The sequence below is a fragment of the Rana temporaria genome, chromosome 8 (genome assembly GCF_905171775.1).
Source record: "Rana temporaria chromosome 8, aRanTem1.1, whole genome shotgun sequence".
Lineage (NCBI taxonomy): Eukaryota > Metazoa > Chordata > Amphibia > Anura > Ranidae > Rana > Rana temporaria.
In genome coordinates this window covers 28,475,229-28,490,709 of record NC_053496.1, presented here as the reverse complement: position 1 = coordinate 28,490,709, position 15,481 = coordinate 28,475,229, and the positions used below count along the sequence as shown (strand labels likewise).

The 15,481-nt window shown below is 43.7% G+C and overlaps 1 protein-coding gene across 1 annotated transcript in view; it reads left to right on the top strand.

Moving 5' to 3' along the window:
- Window positions 1-15,342, top strand: part of EDRF1 (erythroid differentiation regulatory factor 1) — a 103,324-nt gene extending 87,982 nt beyond the window's left edge. The window contains exons 23-24 of the mRNA XM_040361442.1: window positions 671-816; window positions 13,621-15,342. Of these exons, the coding sequence (XP_040217376.1) occupies window positions 671-816; window positions 13,621-13,792 (318 nt within the window). The 3' untranslated portion in view covers window positions 13,793-15,342. The remainder of the gene's footprint in view (window positions 1-670; window positions 817-13,620) is intronic.
- The last annotated feature ends 139 nt before the right edge of the window (window positions 15,343-15,481 follow it).

Below are 15,481 nucleotides of genomic sequence, written 5' to 3'. Positions count from 1 at the left end.
GTTGTTTTTGGGCTTTGGAATATGTAGAGCCCGGCTCCCTTGCGGCGCCACCAAGGATTTTGCGGTTTGATTGTCATGATTCTTGGTTGATTATTGAAGACTTTTATACACAGAATTGTGTGCTGAAGTCCATAGCTGTTTACAGTAACCTACATTATAAATCAGACTGGTCGTGTTGAAGATCATCATAAGAATACAGTATGCATGCATTTTATTGGCAATGGAAATCTTCCTTTACACCTCTTTGCAGCGAATGTACCAAGATAGTAAAAGGTAATGTGAATGAAAAGGAAGAAGCCCAGGCTCTTCCTATTCATGAGAAGTACTATGGGTTATGGGGGAGCTGTCTGGCCTTTCATTAAAGACGATGTGTTTTACATCCAGGCCGAGGCATCGAGTCCTGTGGGGGAGAATAGCCCAGGAATGCATCACATTAATGAGCTGCTTTAAATAAGCCTATCTGCTTCCAATTGATATTCTGCAGCGGGTAAGGAAAAGTGCTATGGGCTGTTCATTCCCGGGACCTCATTGAATGGGCGTTCGCTCGCTCTGAGTGTATTGTGTCTGCTGAATAGAGAAGTTGTAGTCAATCTTGTACTTGTTTATATGTTAGGAGTAAAATATGATGGGCATTGTGGCTGAATAATAATAAATGTGCCTTTTTTTTCAGGGAACGCAGGACGGCAACGAGCCGCCAGGAGATTCTTCTGCTAATCTCCGCATGGAAGAGGTGCTGAAGCTGGTCAATATATTTGAGTCCCGCCTGTCTTTCCTTCTGTTACAGTTTGTCAAGCTTCTGACTTCTAAGAAAAAGAAGTAAGTGACTCTGTTTTTTCATTAAGCTGTAGAGGGCTACGCCAAACCCAGATCCCGGGTAGTGAGAGTGTCCCATGTTTAATTTATTTTTTTATTTTTATTAATCTGTCTTGTATACCGTATTTTCCGGCGTATAAGACGACTTTTTAACCCCTTAAAATCCTCTTAAAAGTCGGGGGTCGTCTTATACGCCGGTAACCTAACATCCTTACCTTATCCTAAGACATGCAGAATCGCGGCCGTACATTTTTCAAAGCCGCGCCTCCTACTTCTTCTGTTCCGTGATAGGCGGAACACTCAGCTTCCCAGGAGACACTGTGTTTAGTGACCGCCTATCACGGAGGCCCTCTCGTCCTGTGTTTAGTGTCCGCCTATCACGGAGGCCCTCTCGTCCTCGGACGAGAGGGCCTCCGTGATAGGCGAACACTGAACACAGTGCCTCCTAGGAAGCCGAGTGTTACCGCCTATCACGAAACAGAAGACATAGGAGGCGCGGCTTTTGAAAAAATGGACGGCCGCGATTCTGCATGTCTTAGGATAAGGTAAGGGAACAGTCTGGCATGTAATGGGGCACAGTCTGGCATGTAATGGGGCACAGTCTGGCATGTAATGGGGCACAGTCTGGCATGTAATAGTGGCACCGTGAGGCGAGGCATGACTAGTAGGAAGGGGGTAGTCTTATACGGCGAGTATATCCAAAAACTAACATTTTGGCTAGAAAATTAGGGGGTCGTCTTATACGCCGGCAAATACGGTATATCTACACAGAGGGTAACCTTAAAAAAAAAAAAAAAAAAGTTTATGAATACAAAAAATAAAAACTCTGGTTCATATACATAAATTGCACAAGTTAACAAAGGGGTAAGGTGAATGGACTATCTGTCCCCTTTTGAAAACACTTTGGAAAAACATAAAAATTCATACGTTTATTATTAACACAAAAACTAAAAACTTTGGTTCATATACTCCGATGCATAGATAAAATTGCACAAGTTAACGAAATATTGTGTTAGGATATAAAAGTCACAAGTTATGTCACACCCCTAGGGTGATGAAGATCTGGGGGTGGTGGTTGCTCCTTGGCAACCACCAGGTTATTGAGGAGCAACCAACACCCCCAGAACTTCATTACCCTAGGGGTGCGACATAACTTGTGACTTTTATATCCGAACACAATATTTTGTTAACTTTTAAATTTAAATTTTATCTTTGCATCCGAGTATATGAACCAATGTTTTTTTAGTCTTTTTGTTAATAATAAAGGTATACAATTTTTATGTTTTTCAAGGTGTTCTTAAAGGGCACCGAGTCCATTTACCTTGCCTTACCCCTTTGGGGGTTGTTTTGAGGATAATTCCCTTTGCTCTTTTGATTAGTCCACTCTGGATGATGATAACCCCCCCCTCCCCTCTATCTCGAGTGTATTGATCATAGCCATATGAAGCATTTGTTTAAAAAAAAAAAAACACACACACACACACACATAATATACACACACGCACATAATATACACAGGGGTCAGGAGAGCCAGCAGGAGGATCTGGGCTGCTCTGTGCAAAACCACTGCACAGAGCAGGTAAGTATAGCATTTTTTTTATTTTTTATTTAAAAAAAAAAGGTGGATGCTCAGGCCTTAGCTGATGCAAGCTTTGGCTGCAAGGTGCTTCAAATAGTCATCTGAATAACTGTTTATCCTTTCTTTTTGTTAGCTTGTTTGCAAAGTTGTTGCGTACTCCTCGGTTTATTGTTTGGGGACGTCCCACCATCTGACTTTCTATCCTGTGTCCTGTGCTGTACGATGAAGATAGCAGGAATTTTTACTTGGCAGTAAATTCCATGTCATGGTGTACAGTACATGTTCCCTCCCATCTGTCCTCTGTTTTTCCTTCTTTTTTTCTACAAAACTGGGGTCCCACGGATTGGGTGGGGTTATATAGGGGTGCACTGGAGGCATTCTCAGCAAAGCTTTTGCCATTGTCCATTACCTAAAGGTAACAATCTGGTCTATGATTTCCTGTCCTATACTCTACTCCGAGATTTGGAGTTTACTGGTAAGTCAAAATTTAATTTTGAACACATTTGTTCAAATGTAGCACTTAGGGCCGGTTCACACTGGTGCAATGTGAGAGATCAAATGTGATTCGCACCGAACTGCAGTGAAAATCACATCAGCCATAAAGATCGTATTGGCTGAATTTGCATCAAACTCACACAGGACCCTTTTTTTCTTTTGTCCGCAGCAGAATCAGATTGCATGGGTGTTCGCACCCATGCGATGCGATTCCTGTCCGAGTTTACAGATCGCACTGCGATATGTGAACTGATTTGGGGGTGTCATTAACTTTTAACTGACACTTCCAGCAGTTCGCATAGGGCAGTGTGAACTGCTGCCGGGACACATACGATGCGGGAACCCGCAGTGGATTCGCAGGGTTCCCGCTTCGCAACAGTGTGAACCGGCCCTAAAAGCGGAGTTCCGCTGGTTGTTACGTTTATTAAAAATCAGCAGCTACAAAAAGTATAGCTGCTCACTTTTAAACTTCTTGTACACAGGACTCTGACTTTTAACAGTCTGTGCTAAGGCTCCATTCACATCTAGGCGGACGAAATCGCGGCGTTTTGTTGCTGCAAATCGCGGTACAAATAGCGGCGTTTTGTACCGCGATTTGCGGCGACAAAACGCCAGTATTGTCCGCCTAGATGTGCCCCAGAATGACCCCCTCTATGGAGATGCTTCCCATCTCCTAGCCGAAACGCCGAAAGACGCCTGAAAAAAAGGTCCGGGACCTTTTTTCAGGCGATAGGCGTCAGGCGATCGGCGTGGAGATGTGAACCATCTCCATAGAGGGACATGTATTTCCAGCCCTCTGGCGGCAGCGGCGTAGCGCTACAGGCGTAAAAACGCCTAGATGTGAATGCGGTCTAAGCCCAAACTTAACCACTTAAGACCCGGACCTTTAGGCAGGTAAAGGACCTGGCCAGTTTTTGCGATTCGGCACTGCGTCACTTTAACTGACAATTGTGCGACGTGGATCCCAAACAAAAAATTTTTTCCCACAAATAGAGCTTTCTTTTGGTGGTATTTGATCACCTCTGCGTTTTTTATTTTTTGCGCTATAAACAAAAATAGAGCGACAATTTTGAAAAAAAAAATGAAATGTTTTGCTATAATAAATATCCCCCAAAAATATATAACATTTTATTTTTTTCCCACAGTTTAGGCCGATACGTATTCTTCTACCTATTTTTGGTAAAAAAAAATCACAATAAGTGTTTATCGATTGGTTTGCGCAAAATTTATAGCGTTTACAAAATAGGGGATAGTTTTATTGCATTTTTATTAATAATTTTTTTTTTTTACTACTAATGGCGGCGATCAGCGTTTTTTTTCGTGACTGCGACATTATGGCGGACACTTCGGACAATTTTGACACATTTTTGGGACCATTGTCGTTTTCACAGCAAAAAGTGCTATAAAAATGCATTGTTTACTGTGAAAATGACAATTGCAGTTTGGGAGTTAACCACTAGGGGGCGCTGAAGGGGTTAGGTGTGACCTCATTTGTGTTTCTAACTGTAGGGGGGTGTGGCTGTAGGTGTGACGTCATTGATCGTGTTTGCCTATATTAGTGAACACACGATCAATGACAGCGCCACAGTGAAGAACGGGGAAGCTGTGTTTACACACACCTCTCCCCGTTCTTCAGCTCCGGGGACCGATCGCGGGGCTCCAGCGGCGATCGGGTCCTGCGGTCACGGAGCTTCGGACCTGGTCGCGGGCGCACGCCTGCGACCCACGGCTGGGCACTTAAAGAGGACGTACAGGTACGTGCTTGTGCCCAGCCGTGCCATTCTGCCGACGTATATCTGCAGGAGGCGGTCCTTAAGTGGTTAATATGCAGTTGTCCAATGGCAGAGTTTCTGCTAGTCACTGAGATGTTGGCATTGGACTTCGGAATGCTGTGGGGAAGGAGGTTACAACCTCATTCTGGAATCCAGGCACTTCTACAGGTAAACTGAAAACAATTTGAGGTTTGATACAGATATGTGTGTGGTGCCCACATTTCTGAAACATTGTTGGCTTCGACAGTGTTTAGGTCAGTTCCACTTTAAGAGGATCTGTAACATTGTAGATGCGTAGGAAGTGTTGCCATTTTTAAAACACTTTTAATCAAAGGGAATCTATGGCACAACATCTAAAGCGGGACTAAACTCACCACACCTCTCTTCCTCACTGTCACTGACCTCTTCACACGGCCTCCTTCCAGATATAGGATCTTCAGCCATGTGGAGTTCAGCTTTTCCCGGGACCAAGGTGTGCCAAGAATGTACACTGAGCTAAGCATGCACATCTCTACATTCTAAAGATTTTAAACAGACAGGTACGTTTGTTTTATTGCAGAGGAGACATAGCATGTCTATTCTTCAATAAAGAGCCTGCCTGTATATAACGTCTCCATTATATACCAAGTCAGCATAATTTTGGGTGAAAGTTCATAACCCACCAGGATTTGTGCCCCTTTTCTGCCTGCACACCAAGCCATTGCCTACAAATCGGACCCATTTTTCTAAAGCAGGAGTAAACCGCTGAAAAAAAATAACAAAAACAATCTGCAAGACAATAGCATAATGGGCTAGTATGCATCGTATACTAGCCCATTATGAAATACCTTAGAACGAAGCTCCCGCAGCACGCCCAGTCATAGCTAAGGGAGCGGACATGTTCCCCCAGCGTATCTTCCGGGATCGCTGGCTCCGGGCGCTGTGAGTGGTCGGAGCTGCTATGTGATGCATGCACGCGGGAGCCCTTCGTTCTGGCAGGATACACCGGACTTGCAGAGCGCATGCACCACTGACGTCAGCGGCTGCGTGCAGGGTCAATATCCCCTAAACCTTGTAGGTTTAAGAGAGATTCTTATTACCTAGAGAAAAGCCTTATTATAGGCTTACCTGTAGGTAGAAATAACCTAGTGTGCAATACAACCGCTTTAAAGCAAGATTCATAGATGACAAACACAGGCGCAGAAAATAAAAACAATGATTCCTTTATTATGGCATGTTGATTATTCCATTCACTTAAAGCAGGCATGTCCAAAGTCCGGCCCGGGGGCGAATTGTGGCCCCCGTTTCAGTTTAATGTGGCCCCCCCTGGTAATTTGGATATATACTGTATTTATCGACGCTGCCTCGGAGGGGACAGGGAGGGGGGACGAGTGCTGTCAAATTATATACAGGAGAATCTCCTGTTTACTCGGCGGCATCTGTAATAGGAAGTCTCATCTCCTGGGTTGCCATTGGACGACGACTCTGTCTATCATAGGAGGCGGGACATTGTATTAAAGAGGCTGCTGTGTAAACAGGAGATTCTCCTGTATGTAATCTGTTGGCGCTCGTCTGTCCCTCCCCTCCGAGGCTGCAGATGGGCATCGATCAGGCTTCCCTCCTAAAGTGAAGGTGCGTGTTATACGCCGATAAATACGGTATATCCAAATAACACGCCCAAGCTCATCTCTTCACCACACACAGCCACAAAGGCAAGAGAATTCTTGTTGGGCAGTGTATTAGTGCTCGGACAAACACACTTAGACCGAATTTTAATGGTTCAAAGAATGTCAGCAAAATGGTCGACCCTCACGCATGTTTACTTCATCAAATCTGGCCCTCTTTGAAAAAAGTTTTGACACCCCTGACTTAAAGTGTTACGAAACCCAGGACTCTGCATTCACTATACAGTAGAGCTGCACGATTCTGGCTAAAATGAGAATCGCAATTTTTTTGCTTAGAAGATAGATCACGATTCTCGCAGTGTAACATCTTCTTTCACCTAAAAAAAAAAATGCGCTAACTTTACGGTTTCGTTTTTTTATTTTTATTATTCATTAAGTGGTTAAACTTCCTGCATTTACACACACAAGTTTGCTCTAAGAAGGAAGTTTGTTACAATGTTTCATGTTGTTACAAACTTGGCAGACTGCCCATATTTCTTTACATACAGAAGTTTATCCCTTTGATCTAAGAAGGAAGTGTTGGTTACAATGTTTCCTTTACTTGGCAGTCTGCCCGGACAGCTGAGTGAGCAGATAAAGTCTCTCCACTTGTTATATAAAAGAACTCTGCATTGAAGATCGTCAAGGGGGGGGGGGGGGGTTTTGAATCGAGATCGTGATTTTTTTTTTTTTAACAATTAATTGTGCAGCTCTACTATACAGTTCATCCGGAAAGTATTCACAGCGCTTCAATTTTTTCACATTTTGCTGTGTCCCGTTTTTGGCTCGTCCCTGACTTCTTCTTTTTGCCTGTGACCCTGACCTTTTGCCTGTCCCTCGGTTACCCTTGTCTGCCTGTTGCCCTGACCTCGGCTTACCCATCACTATCGCTTGTCCTGGTTGCTGCTTCCCCTCTCTCCCTGCGGAGCGTGACCTAGGGGATCCCAGGGGGCGCGACCTGGATCCAGCTGCGGCGAAGGCCATCCTCACCACTAGAGGCTCTGGTAAACATAAAGCTGGGTCTTGGACTCCGCGCCCTGGGGAATCTTGAGTTCACGCTTCCTCTCTGATTGCAGCAGTCGGCTATAGGGTTCACTACCCTGTGGTGCATCCCTGACCCCTACGGGGTGCACTTGTCACCTGGCCACAGGTGACCTGACACAGCGCTATATAAGTACCTTAAATATAAAATGACACAATTAGTTAAAGCTTATGAGGCTGCATAACCCCTGACTTTCTGCCGATTGGCCCTCTCTAGCAATACACACCAAACTGAGCATGTGCAGAGTTCCTCCAAGGCTCTATTCTAGCAGCAGATGGATTGGGGACAGTAAAAAAAAAAGGGGGGGGAGGATCAGAGAAAACTGGCTCAAACAGTCTTTTTACACAATACAGAGGATTAACCCCTTGGGTTCCACAGTGAGTATAACAAGCATGCTTTACTGCATATACAGACTGATTTTACTGTTGTGGATCTAGTAACACTTTAGGACCAGTTTTGTGGATTTCCTTTTTTTTTTTTCAAGGTCAGCCTCTACTTCTCAGTTATGGTGGATAACCACTAATCATGAAAGTCCTTTTTATATAGAATAATGACCGTTCATTGACTTTTTGTGCGTAGTCCTAATATTTGGAGGATTTTTAATGTCTTCATCCCTGGAGATTGTTTCCAGGCATCATAAAGTGGGAGAGACCCCCCCAAGTTTTACAACATCAAGGCAAACCTTAGATTAGGACAGTAGAAAGGGTTCCATTACTGCAGTATCGCCAATAAATGTATGTTCATTACCTGGAAATCCTTGTAAGGCTGGGTTCACACTACGATTTTCCCGTCCGTCAGCCGCATACGATTTCAGTATTGAAAACGTATGGGCCCGGACGGGAAAACGTATAGATGGACAATGCATTGCAAATCGTATGCACTCAGATGCATCCGGATGCGTACGATTTGCTGGCAAAACGTTTTTTAACAGTACGCAAAACCGTGTTCAACCACGGTTTTGCGGCCGTTTTTGAAATTGTATGGCAAACGCATACGTTTTTTTTTACATTAAAGTCAATGGAAAACGCACATATGTGCGGTTCCATAAGTTTACGTCCTTTTCAGCCGCATACGTTTTTTCATATAAATCGTATGCGGCTGACGGACGGGAAAATCGTAGTGTGAACCCAGCCTAACACTTTAGCCTGACCTCGTATGGTCACTTAATACAAATCTGCCGCGCATTCTCTAACTCCTGTGTTTTTCATTTATGTTTTATGAGAAGAAAATATTGGGCCATATTCTGAGAGAAGTTACGATGGAGTATCTCAGGATACTCCATCGTATCTCTCTTTTTTGGCCCGTGTATCTATGCGACTGATTCTTAGAATCATTTTCGCATAGATACACTTAAGATCCGCCATGTGTAAGTCACTTACACTGTCGGATCTTAAATGTAATTACGCCGCCCGCCGCTAGATGGCATTTACGTGAAGGTCTCATTTGTTTATGCAAATGAGCCTGATACGCCGATTCCCAAACTATTTCGCGTCGCGTACCCGTCGCTAACGTCGTTTGCGTAAGCGGAAACTTACTCCTGCTATATGAGGAGTAAGTTTCCGCATGTCCCACGTAGGCCATGTTACGGATAGCGTCGGGTCCGCGTCGTGTTTTTCCGTCGGCTACGACGTTTCCCTAAGTCGTTCTTGAATACGACTTTACGTCAATGACGCACACGTCGGCGTCATTGACGTTTTCCGCCGAGAACTGGAGCATGCGCACTGGGCTTTTTTAAGCCCGGCGCAAGCGCAGTTACTTAGAATCGGGGGCGCGCTTAATTTGAATAGAAGCCTCCCCCTTGAAGATACGCGGGGATACGCCGGGCCATTTACACTCCGCCGCCCCAAACTACGGAGCAAGTGTTTGGGGAATACAGCACTTGCTCCTGTAGTTTGGGGCGGCGGAGTGTAAATGCCTTACGCACCGCCCGCGGACATTTGGAGAGAATATGGGCCAGAAATCCTAGCTAGCTTGGGTACGGACAATTCACATGGAGAGCCAGTGTACTGTGAGAAGTTCCCACAAGATGGCAGTAGAGACACGGCATATTCCGCAGACACCCAGGCTTGCATTCTAAATAGATGCTTGTTTAGTGTGATTGTCCACAACTGGTAATTGTTTCTGCTCTCCAGTGTCATGATATTTCATCAGCTTAACGCTTTATCCGGTGTAATATGAGGAGACCCGATCGTCTTTATCTCTCTTTATACACTGTATCAGCTACCTACGTGACTAATCTGCAGTGTCATGTTGACTTTATGCTTAGACCTGACTGTAAATTGAAACTAGGTGGAGGTTTGTCAAGGGAGGGGTTGGGGGGGGGGGGGGGATTTATCGATAACATCAGCGGGGAAATATCTTTCATTGTATAAAGCAGCAAGCGCATAGCTCATGTACAATCTCACCGGTGATCTCTCCCGCTGATGTCCGACTCACTGGATGAATAGGAAAATGAGGATCATAGTGAGGGGGGATTCGAGATGTCTGAAGCAACGACTCGCGATGCCTGTTTACGTTATTATAGAACAAGATTATCGCTATACCGAGGTGTGCTGGTGAAGATCCTTATTTTCCTATGACTGCATGGTAGCATCATCCACCAATTCATTACAGCACCCTGCATGAAAGGTGGGCAAGCCTGTAAGCTGTGCGGTGGATACTGTAAAACTTCTCTTTAAACTTACTAATCAGGGGTCCCAACCTAGTGGCCCTCCAGCTGTTGTGAAACTACATGTACCATCATGCCTCGGCCTGTGGGAGTCATGCTTGTACCTGTCAGCCTTTGCAAAGCCTCATGGTACTTGTAGTTGTGCAACAGCTGGAGGGCCACCAGTTTTAGACCCCTTTTACTAGATGGACGCCGTCTGCCTGAAGCAGCAGTTTTTTCATAGAGGTTTTATTGCATTTTTAAAGCGCATAATACGGCAAAGAAGGCTGATCTTTGTTGTTTTTTTTGGAAGTGGTCATGTTGTAAGGACTTATTGTTTTTTTTTAGTTCTTGGACTCATTCAATGCCGTATGTTACTATGGCAGCACAGGCAGATTATCCTGTGGAAGAAAAAAAATCCTGGATAGCCGCACACTGTTAAAAGCAACTTTATTGATATTTTGTGTAGCAGATAAAATCCAATACAGTCACTTCGTGTTACAGGAAAAGCCACTGACGCGTTTCACACACCGTACGAAGGTGCTTAATCATAGTTAAAATAATCTAGGTCTGCCCATGTATATATGTAGGGAAGAGATAAACGTTAACAACCGATCAAAAATGGAAATGTATCAGGAACACCCATCCTACTTAACCGCTTGAGGAACGCCGCACGACGATATATGTCGTCAAAATGGCACGGCTGGGCACAAGGGCGTACATGTATGTCCCCCTTAAGATTCCAGTCGTAGATTTCGCGAGCGCGCCGCCGGCAGCACACTTGCGACCTGGTCCTCTTCTCCGTGACCATCCCCGCAGGAACAGCGGACCTGATCGCTGCCGGTGTCCCACGATCGGGTCACAGAGGAAGAACGGGGAGAGGTAAGTGTAAACAAACCTCTCCCCGTGCTTTCTAGTGTGGCTGTCACTGATATAGGGAACGACGATCAGTGACATCACACGCACAGCCACGCCCCCCACAGTAAGAATCACTCCCTTAGGGCATACTTAACCCCTACAGCGCCCCTCTTGGTTAACCCTTTCACTGCCAGTGTCATTTTTTTTTTTTACAGCAACAGTGCATTTTTATAGCACTGTTCGCTGTAAAAATGACAATGGTCCCAAAATAGTGTCAAAAGTATCGGATGTGTCCGCCATAATGTCGCAGTCACGAAAAAAAACCGCTGTTCGCCACCATTACTAGAATTTTTTTTAATAAAAATGCAATAAAACTATTCCCTATTTGGTAGACGCTTTAAATTTTGCACAAACCAATCAATAAATGCTTTATTGTTTTTTTTTTTTTTTTTTTTACCAAAAATATGTAGAAGAATACGTATCGGCCTAAACTGAGGGAAAAAATATTTTTTTATATCTTTTTTGGGGATATTTATTATAGCAAAAAGTAAAACATATTGAATTTTTTTTCAAAATTGTCGCTCTATTTTTGTTTATAGCGAAAAAAATAAAACTGCAGAGGTGATCAAATACCACCAAAAGAAAGCTCTATTTGTGGGGGGGGGATGCCAATTTTGTTTGGCAGCGACATCGCACGACCGCGCAATTGTCAGTTAAAGCGATGCAGTGCCGAATCGCAAAAAGGGCCTGGTCCTTTAGCTGCATAATGGTCCGGGGCTTAAGTGGTTAATCAGACCTTGAAAATAGAAAATGGAAAACACCAAAAGGAGAGAGGCAAGGGAACATGGCTAACTGAATATATATATGATACATGAAACTAACTCTACAGCTGGTTTCCTCTGCATTCCTTTTCCAATGATAGTGATACACATGTATAGCTTGTGTTATTTTCTATGGTCTATAATGTACAAAACCCAACTGCTTTCTTAGAAGTGTTGTTCAGATGTTTGATCAATTTTGCATTTTTGAAGATCCAAAATGGGGATTCTGGAACGCCAGCAAAGATTAACATTTCCAAAAGTCCACTTCAACCCCGGAAGAATTTACCCCCTTCCTTACCAGAGCACTTTTTGCTATTCGGCACTGCGTCGCTTTAACGGACAATTGCATGGTTGTGCGACGTGGCTCCCAAACAAAATTGGCGTCCTTCCCCCCCCCCCCCACAAATAGAGCTTTCTTTTGGTGGTATTTGATCACCTCTGCGGTTTTAATTTCTTGCGCTATAATCAAAAATAGACCAACAATTTTGAAAAAAAAATCTTTATTTTTTTACTATAATAAATATCCCCCAAAAATCTATAAAAAAAAAATTTCCGCAGTTTAGGCCGATATGTATTCTTCTACATTTTTTGGGAACAAAAATCACAATAGGCGTATATTGATTAGTTTGCGCAAAAGTTATAGCGTATACAAAATAGGGGATAGATTTTTTTCTTTATTTTTTTTTACTACTAATGGCGGCGATCTGCGATTTTTATTGTGACATTGCATCGGACACTTTTGACACATTTTTGGGACCATTCACATTTATACAGCGATTAGTGCTATAAATATGCATTGCTTACTGTGTAAATGTGACTGGCAGGGAAGGGGTTAACACTAGGGGCCGCTGAAGGGGTTAAATATGTTCCCTAGGGAGTGATTCTAACTGTAGGGGGAGGGGACTCACAAGGGGAGGATACCGATCTGTGTGCCGCTGTACTGGGAACACACATCGGTCTCCTCGCCTCTGGCAGGACGCGGATCTGTGTGTTTACGCACACAGATCCACGGTCCTGCTGTGATTGCGGGCATTTGCAGGTGCATGGTGGACAACGTGACCGCTGGGAACGTGCACCGGGTCCCAAGCGATGCCGCTGGCACGCCCGCACCCCCTAGACGGCCGGGAATCCCAGGTCGTCATATGACATCCACCCAGGATGGGAGATCCCATCTGTGGATGTCATTTGACAATGGGCATGTAGGGAAGTGGTTAATACAAAAAAAAATGTCTCTCTGTAGCAGCTGAAAGCCGGTTTGGAGGGAGAAGAAGCCAGCTTTCACCCTTCCTTCCCAGATATGATTTACCCTGCTGCCTATGCCCAGTATAAGGGGGAACAGTTGGTACCCTCTTATCCACGGCCCTGAGCAGAGCAGAGGATGGAGAGTGTCCCTTTCTGAGGAGACGCCAGGGGGTGATTTCTCTGCATTACCCTGGCATTTATGGGTATTGACTTTTACTCTCTCTTTTATTTTATTGGAACTTTAATTTTGTAACGATCACGTTAATGCAAAATCACCCTTCCGAAATACCTTTTTTACATTTTGGCTATTTAATAAAAAAAACAAGTTGAAAAGCAAGGACGGTACCCATCCTATTTTTTTTTAAAGCAGCTCTTTTATTTATTTATTTATTTATTTATTTATTTATTTATTTATATATATATATATATATATATATATATATATATATATATATATATATATATATATATATATATATATATATATATATATATATAAAAAAAAATTTGCCAGGCGACAGGTGCATGTTAATTGTCTTGCTTTGTGAAATTTGAAAATGCAAGTCTTTATCTCCAGCGTTTACAGTCAGAATGTGAGAGCGTGGTATTTTCCTGCAGTAAGTGTGCAGATAAAACACGGGTAATGTCTGGGTTGACAGAGATTATGTTGTACTTAGTGTCTGAGCTTGGCTGATTTCTCTCCTCCAGTAACAGCACAGAAGAAGAAAGCTCTCTGAAAACCTACAAGCAAGTCTATTCCAACCTGCTGCGGGCTTCAGCCAGCAAGACTTCCACACTGTCCGAGAGACTGAGCGTGCTCATAAATTTACTGGATCAGCTCACCCCTAAGAGCCAGGCAAATGAGACTGTCATGCAGTGACACACGATGGTGTTTGGGATACAAAGCGGATGTTGTGCCTTGTTAAACCTGCGATTGCTGCTTTGTTCCACTCGCTGCGCGGATCCATCTGTCATTAAATAGAATATGCGGCGTGCAAACCACCTGATGCTAGGGAAAGTAGTTCAAGGACGTCTCTGTCAGAAGAGAGCCAACGCTGTGCTTTTTGCAGAATGTAGACCGGCGTCTGCAGAAGAAGTGTAATTTGCCCACCTCGCCACTTCCTGTAGACTTAACCCTGCCGCTGCCACGATGGAATCTGGGATGATTTATGCACAACGGCATACTGTCCTTTTTTTTACACCACCTCTTCCGCTTTGGTTTAAAGGCACTACCTCTATTTTTTATATCAACTTTGCCTTTGTATGATATAGAGACTACTGTATATTATCATATTTTTGTTTGCACTTTGTAAGCTTCTGAAGGGGTATGGCAAGCTATGCTTTGTAAGCTTCTGAAGGGGTATGGCAAGCTATGCTTTGACAGCGCAGAACTGTTTTATTACCTCTGTCCTCTAATCCCTTTACCTTATCCAAGGGATCTTCAGTCAGGTGATGTGTGATGTCATTTTTGGTGGAAACAGGTCTCACAACATGGTTGATATACGAGAGCCATGATCGTCTAATAACATGGGGGATATACGAGAGCCGTGATCGTCTAATAACATGGGGGATATACGAGAGCCAGGATAAAGGTCTGATAACATGGGGCATATATGAGAGCCAGGATAAAGGTCTAATTAAATGGAAGATATATGAGAGCCAGGATAAAGGTCTGACAACATGGAAGATATATGAGAGCTAGGATAAAGGTCTAATAACATGGGCGATGTATGAGAGCCAGGATAAAGGTCTGATAACATGGGTGATGTATGAGAGCCAGGATAAAGGTCTGATAAAATGGAGGATATATGAGAGCCAGGATAAAGGTCTAATAACATGGGCGATGTATGAGAGCCAGGATAAAGGTCTGATAACATGGGAAATATATGAGAGCCAGGATAAAGGTCTAATAAAATGGAGGATATATGAGAGCCAGGGTAAAGGTCTGATAACATGGTGGAATATACGAGAGCCAGGATAAAGGTCTAATAAAATGGAGGATATATGAGAGCCAGGATAAAGGTCTGATAACATGGAGGATATATGAGAGCCAGGATAAAGGTCTGATAACGTGGGGAATATATGAGAGCCAGGATAAAGGTCTGATAACATGGAGGATATATGAGAGCCAGGGTAAAGGTCTGATAACATGGTGGAATATACGAGAGCCAGGATAAAGGTCTAATAAAATGGAGGATATATGAGAGCCAGGATAAAGGTCTGATAACATGGAGGATATATGAGAGCCAGGATAAAGGTCTGATAACGTGGGGAATATATGAGAGCCAGGATAAAGGTCTGATAACATGGAGGATATATGAGAGCCAGGGTAAAGGTCTGATAACATGGTGGAATATACGAGAGCCAGGATAAAGGTCTAATAACATGGAGGATATATGAGAGCCAGGATAAAGGTCTGATAACATGGGGATTATATGAGAGCCAGGATAAAGGTCCGATAATATGGGGATTATATGAGAGCCAGGATAAAGGTCTGATATAATGGAGGGTATATGAGAGCCAGGATAGATGTCTAACAACATGGTGGAATATATGGGCGCCAGAACAG